Source organism: Lepeophtheirus salmonis, chromosome 13, assembly GCF_016086655.4.
Source record: "Lepeophtheirus salmonis chromosome 13, UVic_Lsal_1.4, whole genome shotgun sequence".
In the NCBI taxonomy this organism is placed as follows: domain Eukaryota; kingdom Metazoa; phylum Arthropoda; class Copepoda; order Siphonostomatoida; family Caligidae; genus Lepeophtheirus; species Lepeophtheirus salmonis.
The window spans coordinates 47,210,372-47,228,704 of record NC_052143.2 but is presented as its reverse complement, the minus strand read 5'-3'; the positions used below and the strand labels follow the sequence as shown (position 1 = coordinate 47,228,704).

The window sequence follows — 18,333 nt, the reverse complement described above, 5'->3', positions numbered from 1 at the left end:
AATGTAATCCTAATCGCGATTTTATTTAGTTGTGAACTTCGTGTAAAATGTTCACTGAATTCGAGATACGTATCCGTCTAATTTTGGTTGCAGATATTTGTCCAGAAGTTGGGCACCCAAAATTTACTCGAATCTTTAGATCTAAAGATCTAAGAAAATCTGGATCTGTTCTATCTTTAAAACATGAGCTATTTAAAGGACATAAAAAATACTGAATAATCAGGGAAAATGTAGTATTCAAGGAATGACAACGCAAGGGGAAAATTGGAGGGGTTTGTTACAAGTTACTTACATTGTTATAACCTAATAATAAAAGAGCCTCTTACTTTTGTGTTTATGGAGTTTATGTTTAGGATGAGAAAGCAAGTTACTCATATATAAAAATATAGAAAGAAAAGTAGAAAAAGAAGCAAGAATAAATATGGGTCAAGATCAAATGAAGCATTTTTGTATTTTATGAAGAAGTAGCGGAAAATGGTAATAATTATAATTAGATTTTAAAGTCAAAATGGGGGGATATTCGGTGTGCTCTTTTATTAGACAACCTTTTCAAATATTATGTGTTTAAGGGAGTGGTAACTAGTTTTGTGTCAGTCCTTATTTATTCAGTCCAGTCCATACATAGGACGGGCCCTATCAGTCCTTGGGACCGGCCCTTAAGACTATAAGTACTAGAACTAGGGGCGTTTTTGGGGGTCGGCCGGAGGAGATGTACCCCCCCTAATTTTTTTGCTTTTTACTAGAAAATTTAATATTTAAATATTTTTTTTTTTCACAAAATTTAATAATTAAAATTAAATTAATTTTTTCAAATTTTTTCCGAAAAAAATTAATTTTTTCAAATTTTTTTCGAAAAAAATTAATTTTCTCTCAATAACTATAGATTTAAGAAAAATGTTCTAAATTTTCAAATTTGTTTGAATAAAAAAATGATACAATCTCTAACTTAATAAGTTTTAAGACATATTTGTAGGACTGAACTGAACAGGACTGCAGTTTTCAGTCTTTGATAAAGACTGACATAACAGTGTTGCAACAGACTCCCTCGAGCCAACATGAATAAATACAAACACATATCATTAGTGTAAATATGAGGATGATGATTACTATTGACGTAATGAATTGCGCAACAACCCTTAATGGATTATTTATGCTGTATTTGTAAGTACATACATAATTATACTCTGTACGTTGTTTTACTTTGTAATGTCTGAAGAACAGATACACCAAATATTAAAAAAAAAAAAAAAAAAAAAAACATTTCCAGAACTGATTCCATATTATTACAATGGCATTAAAGATCCCTAATGGAGTTTATGCACGTCATGTCATAATTATGAAAGTTGTTCATCTTGGGAAAAGGTCACGTCGTTAATACTTTTAATATATCTTGCAGCCTGTTTTCATACCATAATGGTGTTATTTTTTTAATTTTTAAGCTATAGACGTCACGTCCGATTTGTTGATCTTGGCCATTTTGAAAGCCTCAACATCCAAGTTTTATAAGAATAAAAACTATTTGTTTCATTAATTTTAAGAAAAATATATAAGAATATTAATTTAGTATTACCATCCGTAATGTTCTAAAATGGCGAAAATTTATAAAAAGTGAAGTGACTCTTTTTTTTATTTACAAAAATATCATTTTCAGGCAAAACTTTATTTGTTTTTTTTTTTACAAATTTTTGCCATTTTAGGGCCCTAAAGGCCAATTAAGAGAACAATTAAAACCCTTTATTCATTAGTATTAAGGAAAATAGTGAACTATTGGATGTCAAAACGGGACCAACAAATAAAAAAATCTATCCCTCCATTGCCCAAGGTTAATAGAAAGGCAAGGTTATACCATAATGCGTTTACAACTGACGTTTGACTTCCACCACCCTTTCAATATTGACGTCATAGTAGATGAGTGGTTGCATGTTTTGTCGAAATCTGTTTTTCTTCCCCAACAGTCGGTATGATACATTAAATTGAAAATTTTAGCGATAGCGACGTCATAGACTATAAGTAGTTGCGCGTTTTTTCAAAATCTGTCTGTCTTGCCCAACAGTCAGCACAATACATCCGATTAAAAATTATAGCAAGCCCGATTACATGATGGCCTAACCTTGTATTTCTATTGACCTTGATATTGCCTAGTTTTACCGTAATATGTATTCAAAATAGGTTATTACATCGTAATGCAGTAGTATTTCTATATTGTAGATAAAAGTCAACCATTAAAATAGAAAGAATAAGATATTTTTCTCTAATTATCATATTTTTCTCCTCCTTTATCGATAAATAATAATCATAATAATTGTACAGATTTAAATTTTTTTGAAGGATTTTCAGTACATATTAATTTGAATATATTCAAATGACACTTTTTATCACTGACATAAAGTAGTATTCCATGTAAATGTGATACCTTTTTTTTATTAATAATGCTCATCAAGATGTATTGGAAATGTGTTCATTTTATTTATTTAAAGTATCAACTTTAAGTCTCTAAAATGGCGTTTTTTTCAATTACAATCCAATTTATGATATAAGTGAAAATACTCCATTTGTTCTTCTTAGCAGGGATGGGGATTCTCTGAAATTTCAGTGCGAGTCTGAGTCCTAAATATGGCAAGTAACAGACTGTAATTGTAATCTGCCTATCAACCTTGATGAACACTACGACAAAAAGGTTAAAAAAAAACACGCTTTCATACTCTGCAAAGTGGTCCACATACTAAAGTATACGAGTTATGGAAACTTAAGTAATATAGTTATGATTTTGATAAAAAAGGCAAGTAATAATTATCTTCAAAACTTAAGATTTTCGTTCCAATTATGTATACATACAAATAAAGAAGGAAGGACTCGGAACTTGCACTAAATTTATTTATCTTTTGGTACATATACTATTATTATTCCCATCTCAACCATAAAAATCTAGAAAACTCTAAGGGAAGCTCAGGCGCACCCGCTACAAATGGAGTTGAAGAACTGAAAAATTACATCAATGGCATAATATATGTATGTTCAAAAGGCCATTTGTAATATTTAAGAACAAACAAACATGCATTTATTAGATTCAAATAGTCAAATGTATACATATACCTAAAAAGAGGCATGTGAATGGCTTGATAGGGGAATTAAATAATATCTTACAAAATGCTATTTATTAATTTCACAAACCTGATTTTTTTTTATAGGCATATGTTTGACTATTTAAATCTAATAAATACATTTCTTTCTATGAAAATAAGAAAAATGGTCGATAAATGGTATTTTGAACTTGTGTTACGTCATTCCAATAATTTCTCAGTTCTTTTTCCCCATTTTGAGTGAGCGTGCTTGAGTCTTCACTTACAGGTTTCTAGTATTACATGTCTGAACATAGGACACATACAAGTCCACGAGTCCATGATTCTGAGTCGAGTCTATTTAATCGAGTCTTTGGGGGAATATTATATAACTGAGATATCTTTCCAAACGCCAACTATATAAACAGGAAGAAACTAATCTCTTTTCTAATACCAAGGTCAATTACATTTAAATAAATAATTTTTTAGAAATATTAGTTTTTAAAAAAGAAGCTGTCTAATAAATTGAGGTTCGTTATAAAATGTCATTAAAGTTCAGAGCAAACAAATTAAGGAAGTTATGACTTTATTTGGGATCTAGAATGAGGTTAGAAGATTGGATTAAGCTTTCTTATGGTCTGTTTTTTGAAAGTTTGTCCATTTTGTTCAATATCTATTTCTACAATAACCATACCTCTAATATGGCGTCTCTTTTGGTTTATTATAGCAACAATCTTATAATTAATTTATTAAATAGCACACATACTTTTGCAAGTTTAAATAAATTATGATCAAAATATGAATTCGCATATTGTACAATAATGTACATGGATGTAAAAAGCTACAAACTATATATAAATATTATATATCCTCAAATGAAGATTGTTCGGAGGTCCCATCAACCCATCTGAAAATGCAATGTAGATTTGGAATTGTAATTCGATTTGCAAATAGGTCAATATGATACTCAAGCATACATATGCTTGCATTCAAACCATTGTTTATAATAGCAATAATTTATACTACTCATAATATAATTATAGATCTATGATCATACTCATAAAAAAAGTATTTTTAAAACAAAGTCATGAAGGAAATAAATGCAATAATTATATAATTAGAATTAATATTCATGATGAGGGCTTTGGCTTAGCATAAGGACCTTTCCCCCTCTATGAATTTAACCTTCTTTTGTTGGACATATTTTTGATCTTTATTTAAAAAATAGATATTTATTCAAATAGGATTTTTCTTGCATTTTCTTGAGTCATGTTTGTGTATTCCATGAGAGGAATATTGATGTATGTATGTGCAAAAATGGGCAAAAAGTGAGTGACTCGATATAATGATAAAATATGTCATATACAAGTTGATTTATGTAGTTATATATGTATTGTAAAGAGGATTTTACAATCTTACAAACTTTTGAAAAGTAGTTTGTTGATATCTATTAGTATTGGGTCTAAACTGGTCTTACTGGTCTAAAACCGTTATGATTTTTAGTAGACTGAACTAATTGTGTTCTTTAAAGAAGTTTGGCATAGACCGAAATTATCACATGTGTGTTTCAAAATGGTAAAAATATACCTACAATAATGTCAACTGAAGTGAAATGGGTTTCATAAATCATATTTGTACAATCAAGAAATCAGGAGAGAGCAGAAAATCGGGCCATAGATTGAGACCGAAAACAAATTGTTCTGTATATTAGGACTGGAATAAATTAAACCACAATTTTAATACAATTAAATTTTGGTCTACGGTCTGAGTTCGCAGTTTGGATAGAAATATCCCTCAGAATCGATCGAAAAATTACTCAAGACAAAAAAAAATGTCGGGGACCGAGGCTCAAAACTAACATGCATCCACATATTTGCTGGCTTGTTTCTACACAAAGCAAAATTTTTTGTTCTTTTTATATTTTATCCCTCAAATGCTACGTAGGCTGCTATATATATTTCTGGCTGAATAATGAAAATTCGAATATTTATCATCAAAAATGGTTTTATTGTTTTTCAAAGTATTCTCCAGCATGATTATAGACTTTTGAATGCGCTCAAACCAATTGCCGAAGCTCTTTTTCCACTCCGATTGAGACACCTCCAAAAATGGTTTTTTAATACTTAAACAGCATCTTCTGGCGAAAAAAATCGTTGACCACGCATTTTTTTCTTGATATGCGGGAATAAAAACGAATCATAGGTGACAAGTCAGGGCTGTACGGGGGATGAACCATCAATTCGACGTTTTGTCTGGTCAAAAAGGCTCTGGTTTGAGGCGATGTGTGAGAGCTCGAATTATCATGGTGAACAATGATTCGTCTTCTCTCGTTAGTTTTTCAAATTTCTCCGAAGACTTTAGGCAAACAAATTGTGATATACCACTCAAAATTGACCTTTCTACGATGTTCTAGTGGAACAGCCGCCATATGATCGGGTTTCCCAAGAAACAGGCGACCATTTCCTTCGAAATGCTTATTCACCGAACAACTTTCGTTGGATTTGGCTCGTCCTCGAAGACCAACACTGTCGATTGTTGTTTTGTTTCGGGATCATACGCATAGATGCATGATTCGCCACATGTGACGATCTTATCAACGTCTTTGGAAGCACCGCGAGTGTATTTTTTCGACATTTCTTTACCCAAATCGGCACGAGCCTTCTTTTGAGCGATTGCCAAATTATGTGGGATCCAACCGGAACAACCCTTTTTACGGACAGGTGTACATGCAATATCGAATGTATGCTGCTGGAAGAAATACCCAAAGGTACCTCTATCTCACGGTATGTCACATTGCATTATCACTTCACGCACGGTATCAATGTTCTCTGGCACAACAGCCGTATTTGGTCCACCTTCACCGAATTCCTCTTAGAGTGAGCGTCGGCCACGATTGAATTCAATAAACCTGTTTTTCACAGTGCTATGGGATGGTGCTTCATCGCCGTACAAAGATTTCAGTTCATCAATGCTCTCTTGTCGTGATAATTAACGTCGAAAGTTGAGAAAAAGGATCGCACGAAAATGTTCACGACTTAATTCCATTTTTTTGCCAAATTAATTTTTTCAAGTCACTGTAAACAGCACAAATGATAGCTGTATGTCAAAACATTGACAAAAAATGTCAAACTTACCAAAGGAAATATCGAATTGAACCTGGCAACACTTAATGTGGCCTAGGCCAGAAATATATATAGCAGTCTACGTAATAATTGAATACTCAGAATAACAAAATAAATAAGTGACGTCCAGGACTTTTCTGCTTATGTGTTATCTATATATAATCAATCCTAATTAAAACCGGCACTGGCTCTGAAGAAACACCCCTTCTCTAGTAAATCCACATTACCAATTACCCGGAATGTATACTATTAGTATTAATAATAATATAATATGTCTTACCTAATTCGATACCACAAACTTTGGGGATGATTTCGAGTATTTGAGAACATGCAGAGTCTTCTGAACACAATTGTCGTGCTAACAGGCAATTTAGGGATCCTGATGTAGGCTTGACTGTAAAGACTATACCTACAAAGTAAAGTTAAAATAAAATAAATGTAAGGTCTAAATTAATATATACATTTTGTTGTAATATTCCTTATTATCTATCTTTTTTAGGTAGGATGATATTAAGGATAAAAAAAAACATAGAGAGAGGAGTAGGAAGATTTATGATGACTTCAAATGAGAAGGCTCTTTAAGACTTGTAAGAAAAAAGGGGGGATATATTATCTATAAATATGTATAATGTATATATACATACATTTAACATGAACTCGTATTAAACTTAAAGACCTTCAAGTCTTGCTCTTTATTAATAAGTTGGATTGACCTGTTTCTTTAAAATATAGGACGGTATGATAGAGAGATCAGAGACAAAGTCTTAATATTTAAAGTGGAGTCTCAAGCATTTTTTCTTCACAAGTTCAGTTCAAGTCCTCCCCCCAAGTGGTGTGCTCACCTTTGTATAAAATAACATATGTGAAAACAAACTTATCTTTGAAAGCTCGAGACTAGTATTGTGTATGATGTCCTTATTTAGGACTGAGGACTGCACTCCTGTTTCGTTCAGTCTCAGTCTGCTCTAGTTCAAAAGTTTAGGAGTTTCTAGTTTAGGAAGTAGTGCATATGTAACATTCAAGCATAAATTAGTAAAACCAGACTAACATTTGGAAATGAATAGACCATTCAGTAATTTACTATTGTGGAATGAAATCGTCGAGTCTTAAGTTTTTCTAATATGGACTCAATTTTAAGTCGAGTTGTAAGTCTCTTTGCTATAATATAACATATGTAAAAAAAAATTATCTGGAAAGGCTCGAGATTAAAAGAAAGAAAAACTCTTATTTAACAAAACTTAAATTTAATTACTTTGGTTTTAATCTGTTAGAAAATGAGGATAACGGGGGCTTAATGCCAAATTGTCGTAACTCAATAATTTACTTTATAGAATTAAGCATGGAAACTCGTTTCTTTCAGTATGAATAATGGTGTTTCCCAAATTTTTTAATAAAATTAATCTTATTTTTTAAATCTATATCTTTTTTGTATATATATATAAGAAAGATTGTATTTGTGTAGATGTCCTTTATACATTTCCACACCATTGTACCTAGGAGGCTGAAATTTTGCATGGGTCCCTCTTTTGAGCTGGGACAAGCTACCACGGGGTGTCAATTTTTGGGGAGGTTATATAAGGGGTGCTTATTCTATACCCAAAACCCCTTTTTTGCAGCTCAAGAAGACTAAATAGGGGGTTGAGTTATTTATCATTAAGTGATTGCTGTTTCAAAAACAACTATACCAATTACTACGTTTTCTAAGTTGATTAAAAATCAAAAAAAGTTATGGGCTAAAAAAAGAAATCGGTGAAAATTGCAATTTCGTTTATTTCAGGTGAAAAAAAAAAATGAACTTCCAATGGAATATGGGATTAATAAAAGGAATAAAGTTTGTAGAAATTTGTCTGAAGATTCGTTTGCATATAAATTTGCCAAATAAAAAGTGATGTTTAACTGAAATATCTGTCTTTTTCTGAATATTTTTTGATTTTTTATCTAATTTTTCTGCCATTTTTCACCAAATGTCAATTTTAAGTTTTTTAAGAAAAATGTCACAAGATGATGGGGGAGGGGGGGAGTTGCTGCGATGATGAGCCTTTGTAGATTGCCTTACTAAACCGGATAGTTTGTAGACTTCAAGAGAATTAGAATTATCAGGATCTTTTCGACAACAACGAAACATTCATATTATTATTAGTAGTATATAAAAATACTTTCTGATTTTTTTTTCAATTAATTTGACCATTTTCAATGTGATTTCCCTCTCCTTCCTTAGCCGAGCAACACCGGGTAATCCTTAGATAGTAAAATCATCAGTCTCAATTTCTCTGTTTTTTAATATTAACATTAAATATTAGAGATCTAGGATGAAATATAAGTAATAACCTATATAATTGTAATTTTAAAGTTGCAACAGTTTGTTCTTCAACCCTCGATATGAACCATTGTAAAACAAAGCTAAGATTTAGTGAAATATAAACCAATGCTAATTAGCTAGTCTATTATTGTGTAGTCAAATCGAGTCATAAGTTTTTCCAAATATGTACTCGAGTCCAAATTTTGTTGCAATTCCCGATTCCTTACCTTTGACATAAAATAAAAATTGTAAAAACAATATCATGTGTGAAGGCTGAAGGCTAAATCGAAAAGAGAGATCTTACTTTGAAATTTTTTATATTTAGTTGCCTTGTTCTTGATCTGTTAGAATCAAAGTATATGTAATATAGAAAAACAAAACTAAAATTTTGTGAAAAATAACCAATGCTAATTCAGTAGTCTATTATTGTACGATCAAATCGAGTCCAAGTTTAGTCTTGAGTCTCTAACTTTGCTATAACATAACAATTGTAAAAATAATTTTATCTGTGAAACCTCAAAAAAAAAAAAAAAAAAAAAAAAAAAATCCAGCTTTTTAGAAAATTAATTTAGTTGCTTTGATAGTGATTTATTAAAATAAAGCTTATGTAACGTTAACATTCAAAGGTAACATAGCCAAACAAAACTAAGATTTTGAGAAGAATAGACCAATGCTGAATCATGAATCTACTATTGCGTGGTCAAGTAAAGTCGAAAGTCTTTCAAATATGGACTCGAGTCCAAGTCGAGTAGCAGACCTGGAGTTCTTACCTCTGGTACAATATAGCATATGTAAAATTATTTTATTTTTGAAGGCTCGAGAACGAATAAAAGGGATCTTGCTTTTTAAAACTTAATTTAGTTGCTTTGAACAGAGCAATTGTAACATTCAATGAAGAATATCATAGCCCAAACCAGACTAAGGCTTAGAAAAGAATGTGTTCTAAATCTGACAACGAAACCAAAACGGATCTCGAACTTTACATCACTAACATGTATGTATATGTATATTTTTGAGCACATGTTTTGACAAGAAATCTAATTTGAATAGAAATCTAATGTTCGTTGTTTCACCCCTGTTCTTGACATTTTTTATGATTTAAAAAAGATACTTTTTTCCTTAAAACAAAAGAAACTGACCATGCATGAAACATACCATAGAAAAAAAAGTTGAATAATTTAATAAGAATATATATATATTTTTATAAAAAAAAAAAAAATATAAGACCTCATAGACAAAACGAGAAGAAAATGAAAGCAAAAATATGTTTCAAAATCGTAAAAAATAGAAAATAATTTAAAATTAGGACATGATCATTATTATTATTAAAAAGGACTTGGACTTTTATTTATTAAAAGTTTCTTTTTGAAGTTCATCAATTAAGGCAATTGTTTCATTAGCATAAATACAGGGTAATCTTAAATTTATACTTGTCTCTAGATCGTGGAAGGTTCGTGATAATAGACTCAGCCTTCATAATGAACCGGTTAATCTCTTTAAGTCATGAAAACAGTATTTTCACAGCATGACCCTGATAGAGAACCGAGGGAAAGTGATCATTCAGTTAATTCAAGAGGGAAAATTCCATGGCGTTGGTATATAAAATAAAAGAAACAGGAAATGAACATGGTAACCCTAAAAATTTGAAGAATTTTTAGAAGGAGAGCAGCTTAGCTGTCAGGAACATTTAATTAATCGACTACAATAAGTCATTAGAGTAAGGAAATAAAGGAAGAGTGGCCTCAGAAATACCCGATTTTTTACCGTATGGGTTAATCCTTGTGGTTCATTATTGAGGTAAACACATGTGGGCAATTCTACACAAATGTAACATCCGTAATATTGGTAATGCTGGATATTTTGCCCCTTCTCTCAAAATATTTTATATTCAAGCGTATCTTTATCGCAATAACTGTAACAAAAATATTTATTTATTTTTTGTAATACAAATCAATGCCTTTTCAATATGATGCTTAGTTTCCAAATTTATCTCTAAATGTGTACCATCCATAAACCTGGAATTACCCATGTGAGAAGCCTCATAAGAATTTTTTGAGCCTGAAAGTTTCGCTGGTTAAGGAATGGGACAAAATCGGTCATAAAAATGTCTGTGCCGCCGTTAAGTGCAACATTGAAGGCTGGGATGGTTTGGCCATTTTGAATGAAATTTGTATATGTTAAAGGAAATTTAATTAAAATTTTATATACGAAGTTTATAAGTCGTAACTTCAATAAACTTGCTATAACGTTTTTCTGGATTACCCTAATTTCCATACTACCTGTACACTTACTAATTCAATAATTAATGAAGTTTGAGTAATTGTAATTAATTCATATTTCAATTTATTAAAGCATAAGTAATTAGCTACAAAACGAAACAAACCTGAGCTCTCTATCTTATGTACAAGTCGAGAAAATGACACTTTAATGTGATCGGCGAATTTCCATTCGCGTACTCCCAGCAGTTGGGTTTCTCCAAGACCACCTTCTACGCCGTCAGCAAGTCCCAAAAGTTGGAGAAGGGCTCTGCCAAAAAGACCAATCTGGACCCGCAGGAGTTAAAGAAAACACCAGACTGCCCAGAGTACTGTCAAAAAAGTGAGTGGAACGGCCACTTTTGACACCAGCAACGAAATAAACCCATCTTCTTCGTTCCCATACTCTTTTCAATGAGTTTTTGAGTTCTTTTGAACTCTTTTTTGACACTTTTAGCCCCCAACAGCTCTGATGTCAACCTGTTCTACTACAGCTTTTCGGTGCATATGGAGACGAAGGCCTGCAGTGTCTGTCATCCAAATACTGAAGGCCACAAAAAGCAGTGTCCACCAGCACTGGGACGCCATGACAGAGGACTAAATCTGTACCGTGTGCCAGGCCTTCCGGTACCGCCTGGAAGCCATGATTGCCACTAAGGGCGGCTACTTTAACGATTGTGAGAGCTGAGACACACAACTATTTATAGTATTAATTTTGTGTAAAGCCTATTGTTAATTAAAAAATTATATCTTGCTGAAGTTTAAAATTAAAAGTGTTCAGATTTTAATGGACCACTCGGTATATATATATATATATATATGTAACTCCCTACTATATTTTGAATCTTTACCCTTACCGTATACACATTTATATGTTATATATTTTACTTGTTTTGAAGCACTAATTAACTAAAATTAATGCTATGCAGACCTTTTGACCTTGTGTGTACCTACCCTGAACAACACTCTAAAGATATGTTTGTTTGCTGTTATTATTGCTGAGTATATAGAGTGATAAAAGTACACACTCCTGAATGACAAACTATTCAATGCAACACCTTGGAATTGTATGCCCTGGAGCATTGCCTAAATTTCTGTGAGAACTGCATGATGTACAAATTATGGTGCATATCCTATAAGGCGTCAGTTCTCAAATTGGCTACTGAGGCGTTTTGATACATGGAAAACATATTTTACAATGGTAATTTACTGAAAAAAGATGGAGAACCACTGATATAAAGAATAAACTCTCCTGTTGTGGGGGTGAATACAAGTATTCACCTCCACAAACATTTATTCGCTTCAAAATACATGACATGGACAAATTTAATCGTATTAGGTGGTTTCTCACCCGTTTTTTAGTAATGCACACCTTGCAAAATATTTCTTCAGCTATGTCACCACTAACTAACGCAATATATTTTTATCTTAAAGGATGTACCACTAGTAAAATATTTTTCAAAACTTCAAGTTGCGCAGGAGATACGCGTACCCCCGCTTGAGAACCACTGATATATGGAACATACTGTCTTATTTTTGGGCTGTATACTTAGTTTTTTCTCCCCACTAACTTTTTTTTTCGGTTCAAAATACATCACATAGCAAAAATTAGCTCAAGTTGAAGTGATAGTTGTTATTGAACAAAAAGGCGGAATATTATCTTTGATAAAACAGGGAAACAACTGGAAATAATTGACCAAATCTTAAATATTTTACAAACAAACTGTAAAATACAATTTCTTACTAATATACTAAAAATATAAATAGTGCACATTTTGAATAGCAGCATCATATATAGAAAAAAATAAGACATTAATAGACAGCTAATACATGGGATGAAAAGTCCGGGGCTTAACAAAGAAAATATGCTTTTTTTCGTTCAAAATTGGTTTTTTTAAATTATTATTATTTATTCACTTATTGGAACCGTCTCCCGATACAACTTTTCCAGCCATTGCTTAGCTTGAACAGTATTTTTTCCTATCAAGGAGCAGTGGAAAATCAAGACACAAAATTGTTGTTAATCTATTGTTTTGCAATAAACAAAAGTAGCGTCACACTTAGAACTGTGACTCACAAACCAATAAAATGTATTGCCATAAAATTTTGACAGCTGTCTCTTGAAACTTAGTACTCACTAAAAATGAGGCGAATAAAAAAAAATAGCATCATCTATGTCTGAACCCCGGGACTTTCCAACCCATGCGTTAAGTATGGAGGCTTTTTATTCAAACTTCTGGTATCCCAGATGGTAAGTAATAATTTGGAGACTTAATTCGTCTTAAACATGATCTTTCAACCATACAATCATATATCATTTTTTTTTTTTTTGTTATGATGTTTCTAGATATCTTACAGTGTACTTCCAGAGGAAATTTTTGAGTAGTTTAGTAATGTAAATGAAAGATAGCTCCTTAAAAGGTACAAATGTCATCTTAATTCATTCGTTCACTAAAAAACTGACTCCAGCTTTTTTTTGTGTTAATGTTCCAAAAGTACATATAATATGGTATATACTATATGTAGAGATGTGAACGTTGCTGGAATCCAGGCGAGCGTACACATCCTACCTGATGGAATATACTACAAATATGAAACCGTGAAAGACCGTGATATATCTGCCTACAGATATTCCCGGAGTACACTTTGCCTCCTGAGAACAATCAAATTTTCAAAATGGTGAGAAATAATGATTAAAAGAAGACATCTTTTGCAGATCTACAATTTTTAAATATAACACTGGCCGGGATTCCTGCATTTTACATGTATATATACATAATTAATTGAATATCTATGTTGATGTAAATGGTCCGTCATTACCTTTATCAGGATCTTTTTTTGGAGGTTTGGTTGTTGTAGTAGGAATACGGGTAATGGCGGTGCTGGTTCTCGTTGTCGTTGTAGGACCTCTAGATACTAGAGAAGTCGTCGTTGTTCTGAGAGGTTTTATCTGTTTTTTGTTATTCTGTTTTTTTTCTGTTTCCTGTTTTTTGCGAATATTATTTCGTAGAGTAATAATATTATCAGGTATTTCCGGGGGGTATTCCGGATAAAGCGTAGGCTCGGGATAGTCTTTATCAGATGGAGATTTTGAAGTAAAAAATTCCGACGGATTTGGTGTCAAAAAGGGGTATATGGGCTCGCAACAATCCCTTTCTGGAGATTCGCTGGTCCTTATGGTTGAAGGGTAGGAGAGACAAAGCAATAGGAAGTAATTGAAGAACAACACGTACTTGCAGGTGGGTTCCTGCCATGGTTCACCAAGCCTCATTACAATGGCTGCAGCTAAAAAATTCAGGCCTCAAAAACCGGAGGCTCATGACAAAATACTTTTCAACAATGGATTTTGTTTAAAAAATGTAATGACAGTCAGTATTGTATAAAAGGACAATAAAAAAGTAATTATAATTGTAGATTATATTAATTATATATCCTATGACGTTGATGAATCTATGATTAAGTGATTGATTGATTGAGGATGATGAGTTCCGAGGAAGGGATTTGTAGAAATATGACTGGATATTAATCAAGGAGTCAATCCAGTCAGCAATAAACAAAAACAAAAATCCGAGTTAAAGTCTCACTTATAAAAAATTGAATTAATTATATTATTATTTTAGGTAGGTATGAGATGTATTTCTTGACGTTGGAAAAATCACGTTATCTATTTCCGTCAAACTCGAAAATCAACGCACTAATATAGAAGTTTTTTTTCCAACACCCCCTGTGGCAGATATTATCCAGAGCCGACACTGTGGCGAAGGACTTATTCAGTAATTTCTTCTTATCGCGAAGAATGAACCTGTACAATTTGTTATATAATAGTTGACCGATTCCGAAGAACAGAGTCCCTAACGTACAAGAAGAAGCCCAAACCAATAATAAGAATGAAAGAAATAGAAGAAGAAGGTGCGAGTAGAAGAGAGAAGTGAAATGAATCATGTTTCAAAGTCGTCCTCAAATCTTTTTCGTTTCAAGTAAGTATGACAAATCCCGGCTCTTCTTTGCATCAACGAGGAATAACAAATCTCCGAAAATTTGAGTCGGATTACCATTTCATATTTTTTTGACTCACTTAAATAACACTTATATCTTCCATATAGCTATAAGAACATAGGAGGGAGAGAGAGAGAGATTGAGTGAAGAAGGACTCGAGTCGTACATAAGACGACCCACACGAGGAAAGTATCTTCTTGATAAACACTTGCAATATTAATATAAATCTGTTAAAAAGTGATATCTTTATTTTTTCTAAATAATACAACAATGAAAAAAAATAAGAGGAAAAAAGAAATAGAAAAGGAAAAAGAGAAAAAAAAGCAGAAGGAGCCACAACAACCACTACCACCAGTGACCTTACGAGATTTTCTTCTTTTTTTTTGTTTCTGCGGATGCGCAGAATGGACGACTTTCCCTTCTTTTCTTTTCCTCTCTCCTCTATGAATCTCTCCCTTTCTCCCCCCTCTCTCCTCTTCTCTTCTAGATATAGATTTTATTAGAATAATTTACAAATGAATTTGTAAAGCCTTCTAAGTAGTAATGTCTCCAATAATGATTTGATCTTTTGCATATGGATCTCTTCCATAGCCCCCTCCCACACTTATCAGGATGACGACACGAGTAACATCCTTCTGAGAAGTAAATGCAATATAAATATCGTAATGAAGAAGTCCATGAAATAATAATATCTTATAGTACCAAAAAGCAAAGCAAAAAAAAAAAAAGATAAAAACCCTCAGCGCTTTCTACAAAAATAAATAAATATAGCAAACAAAAATAGGATAAAGAATTCACAAAAGGTGACATGTTATGTAATGGAAATACTTTTTGAGTCAAGAACATTTTGCACCGAGGGAAACTGAGTTACTTACTGCTCCCATACAAATCTCCTGTCAGTTTAAAGAACAATTTGCCACAGAAGCAGGGGATCTAGAGTACTTTTAGAAAGTCGTCCTGGATACGTATTGACTTAGTATCCATTTTTAGGGATCTCAAATAACAAGGATTAACGGTCAGGAATCTACCTTTAAAATAATTGTAGAAGGAATAAAAAGATATAAAAAAAAATTACAAAATAAGCAAATCCTACAATTGTATTTTGCATATTCATTGGCTGGCTTTAAATAATAAATACATAGATATTGCAACATGGAGAGGGCAAATCTAATTTAATATACAATGTTCATAATATTACATATTTGTATTTATATTTGTAAATACAAACCCTTTCTTGGGCTAATTTATTCCTTAAATGCATATTGCGAGGAAGGAAACACATCCTTCCCAAGGCTGCTCAAAAAGCACTTAGAGAGTGCGAGCGAGCGAGCGAGAGGGGGACAAGAAAGAAAGCAATTAAGCACACACATAATTCAGCTATACTACTACTTGTAGTAGTATACGCAAGTCAGAATACTAATTTTTACAAATATTTGAGGTTGAGGGATTGAGATATCAATTCTTCCGTTGTCTCTGAACGATATAAAATTTAATATTTCTAAGACGTTAAGACCCTATTACTTATTTTATTTCGAATTATTTTATTCAGGCATTAAATAAGACCAGGATTATACAAAAAAATTATTCCCTTTTTTTAATTCTTATTCAATATCCGTTCTCCATTTTTCAATTTTTACAATAATTTGTTTTATGATTTTTAACAAGGAATCGATCTTATTTTATGGAAAAAAATCAACTTATGGGCGAAAAAAACAAACTTGCCCTCCAGAGCATATTTACAAAAAACCATAATATTATATTATAGTATATAGGTAGTGTTGTGCAGGTTCTTATTTAGGAGCGAGGACCGGCGTCCAGTCTAGTTTAGTCGAGTCTCACATGTTGGTCGCCAAAGAAGATAGAATATATCTTTTATGACGTCATAGAGGGGATTTTCCTGTTCTTAATTACTCAGTTACATATAGAACAAATTATATAACTTACTAAAAATATAAGATGTTCGTTTTATATTGCATAATAATGGAAAGATAGCAAATATCTTCTTAATATATCTCTTATTTGCTCTAATAAACCATGGATATGTTTAGAATACTATCCACGGACCAACAGTTCTAAGGACTGACAGGACCGTTCCAAAGACAGTATAAGGACCAACACAGTCCTAATAGTAGATGTTGGACAAATAAATCATGTATTTTTCCAATAGATGGTTTTAGTAATGGGTATCTTGCGTTGTATAATTCACATGATTGTTTGACTCAGGTTTGCTTGAGCATGCGTCAAATATGGACACCAACAGAGAGAAAATACCCATATTTTCGATTTTTCTTCGATAAAAGGTAAATTGCTAGCCAGGCGGGCCAAAAAAAAACTAAAGCTAATGTTTCTTATATTGTAAGAGCCAATTACGAGGTACTTAAGTTTCGTTCTAGTAATTTTAAGGCAGCACGCTCTGGACAGCCAATTGTCGAATATGTGGATAAAATAATGGTAATTATCGAATCCCACTGTCATCTAAGCACTGTTTTAATCTCCAAGGAGATAAACCTTAATGAAAAAATCATAACATAATAAAAATTCCCTAAAAATGGACTTATTTTTACCGCTCTTGATACGTAGGGCATAACAAATAAATCTGAAGCTATTGATCTATCTACAAGATACCTAAAATAAATAGAAAAAGGTAATTTTTTAAAATATATTCAAAAAACAAAAAATTAACAGACGATACAATCATTGAGAATATATATAAATCGATAAAACCTCCGATTGCTGCAATAGCAGCCTTGATTCGGCTCCTAAACGTGCAGGCCCTATAAACTAGAGTCTTTTCTAAATTCTGGGATGATGGAGTCGATCAGGGACTTATTGGTTGTGTGAGGAACTCTGTTTACCTTTGACTCAGACAAAGTATACCATTGGATTTAGGTTAGGAGACCAAATATTTTTTTACACACAATTGTAGCAGTGCTTCTGGTGTAAATCTTGTATCGTATTGGAGGTTTGGCAGGGAGCAGTGTCCTGTTTTCAGACCCTTGGACTGTTACCTCCTTGATCCAGGGAGTTAATATCTAGATTGTTGTTCTCAGAAATGATCACAACCGTGCATATACGTTTTGACTCTTAATATGGAATAGTTTTGAAATCTTCGGTCTCTATGGAGATCTTATGGCTGCTAAGGGAAACATTTGCATATACATATATTTCACCACAAAAAGATAATAAACAATTTTGTCCTAATATATACTGGAAAAATATTGAAATTCTGAGCATTAGATTTTGTTGTTTCACCCTGTACAAAGACTTACAGACGATATATTTAGTGATAGAGATCACAATTATAACTATAGTGCTCTTTGCACTCTATTACGTTTGAATTTTTCAAAACAGGGAGAAATAATGAAAAAGACCACTAATAGGTTATACGCATATAGTTTTTTTAAAATTATCCTCACGCGGATTTTGACAATTTTCAACATCCCTACTAATATTACTCCCTTAAATGTTTACTATATAACTAATTAAAAAAAAATATATTAAAATTTCTTTATACATATATTTTTTTCCAGATATATAATATTCTAATAATCCTAACCCATTACGTAAAAAATGGGGAATTATCAAAAGGAGGAATATCCATA

At 32.2% G+C, this 18,333-nt stretch overlaps 1 protein-coding gene across 3 annotated transcripts in view; it reads right to left on the bottom strand.

Moving 5' to 3' along the window:
- Gfrl (Glial cell line-derived neurotrophic family receptor-like) overlaps positions 1-18,333 on the bottom strand; it is a 77,592-nt gene that overhangs the window by 9,781 nt on the left and 49,478 nt on the right. For 2 of the 3 annotated variants that reach the window (XM_040722955.2, XM_071892853.1), the window contains exon 3: positions 6,462-6,590. In XM_040722955.2, coding sequence (XP_040578889.1) covers positions 6,462-6,590 — 129 coding nt within the window. Of the gene's footprint in view, positions 1-6,461; positions 6,591-13,555; positions 17,982-18,333 lie in introns of those variants that run through there. The other variant, XM_040722954.2, reaches the window with a different exon arrangement.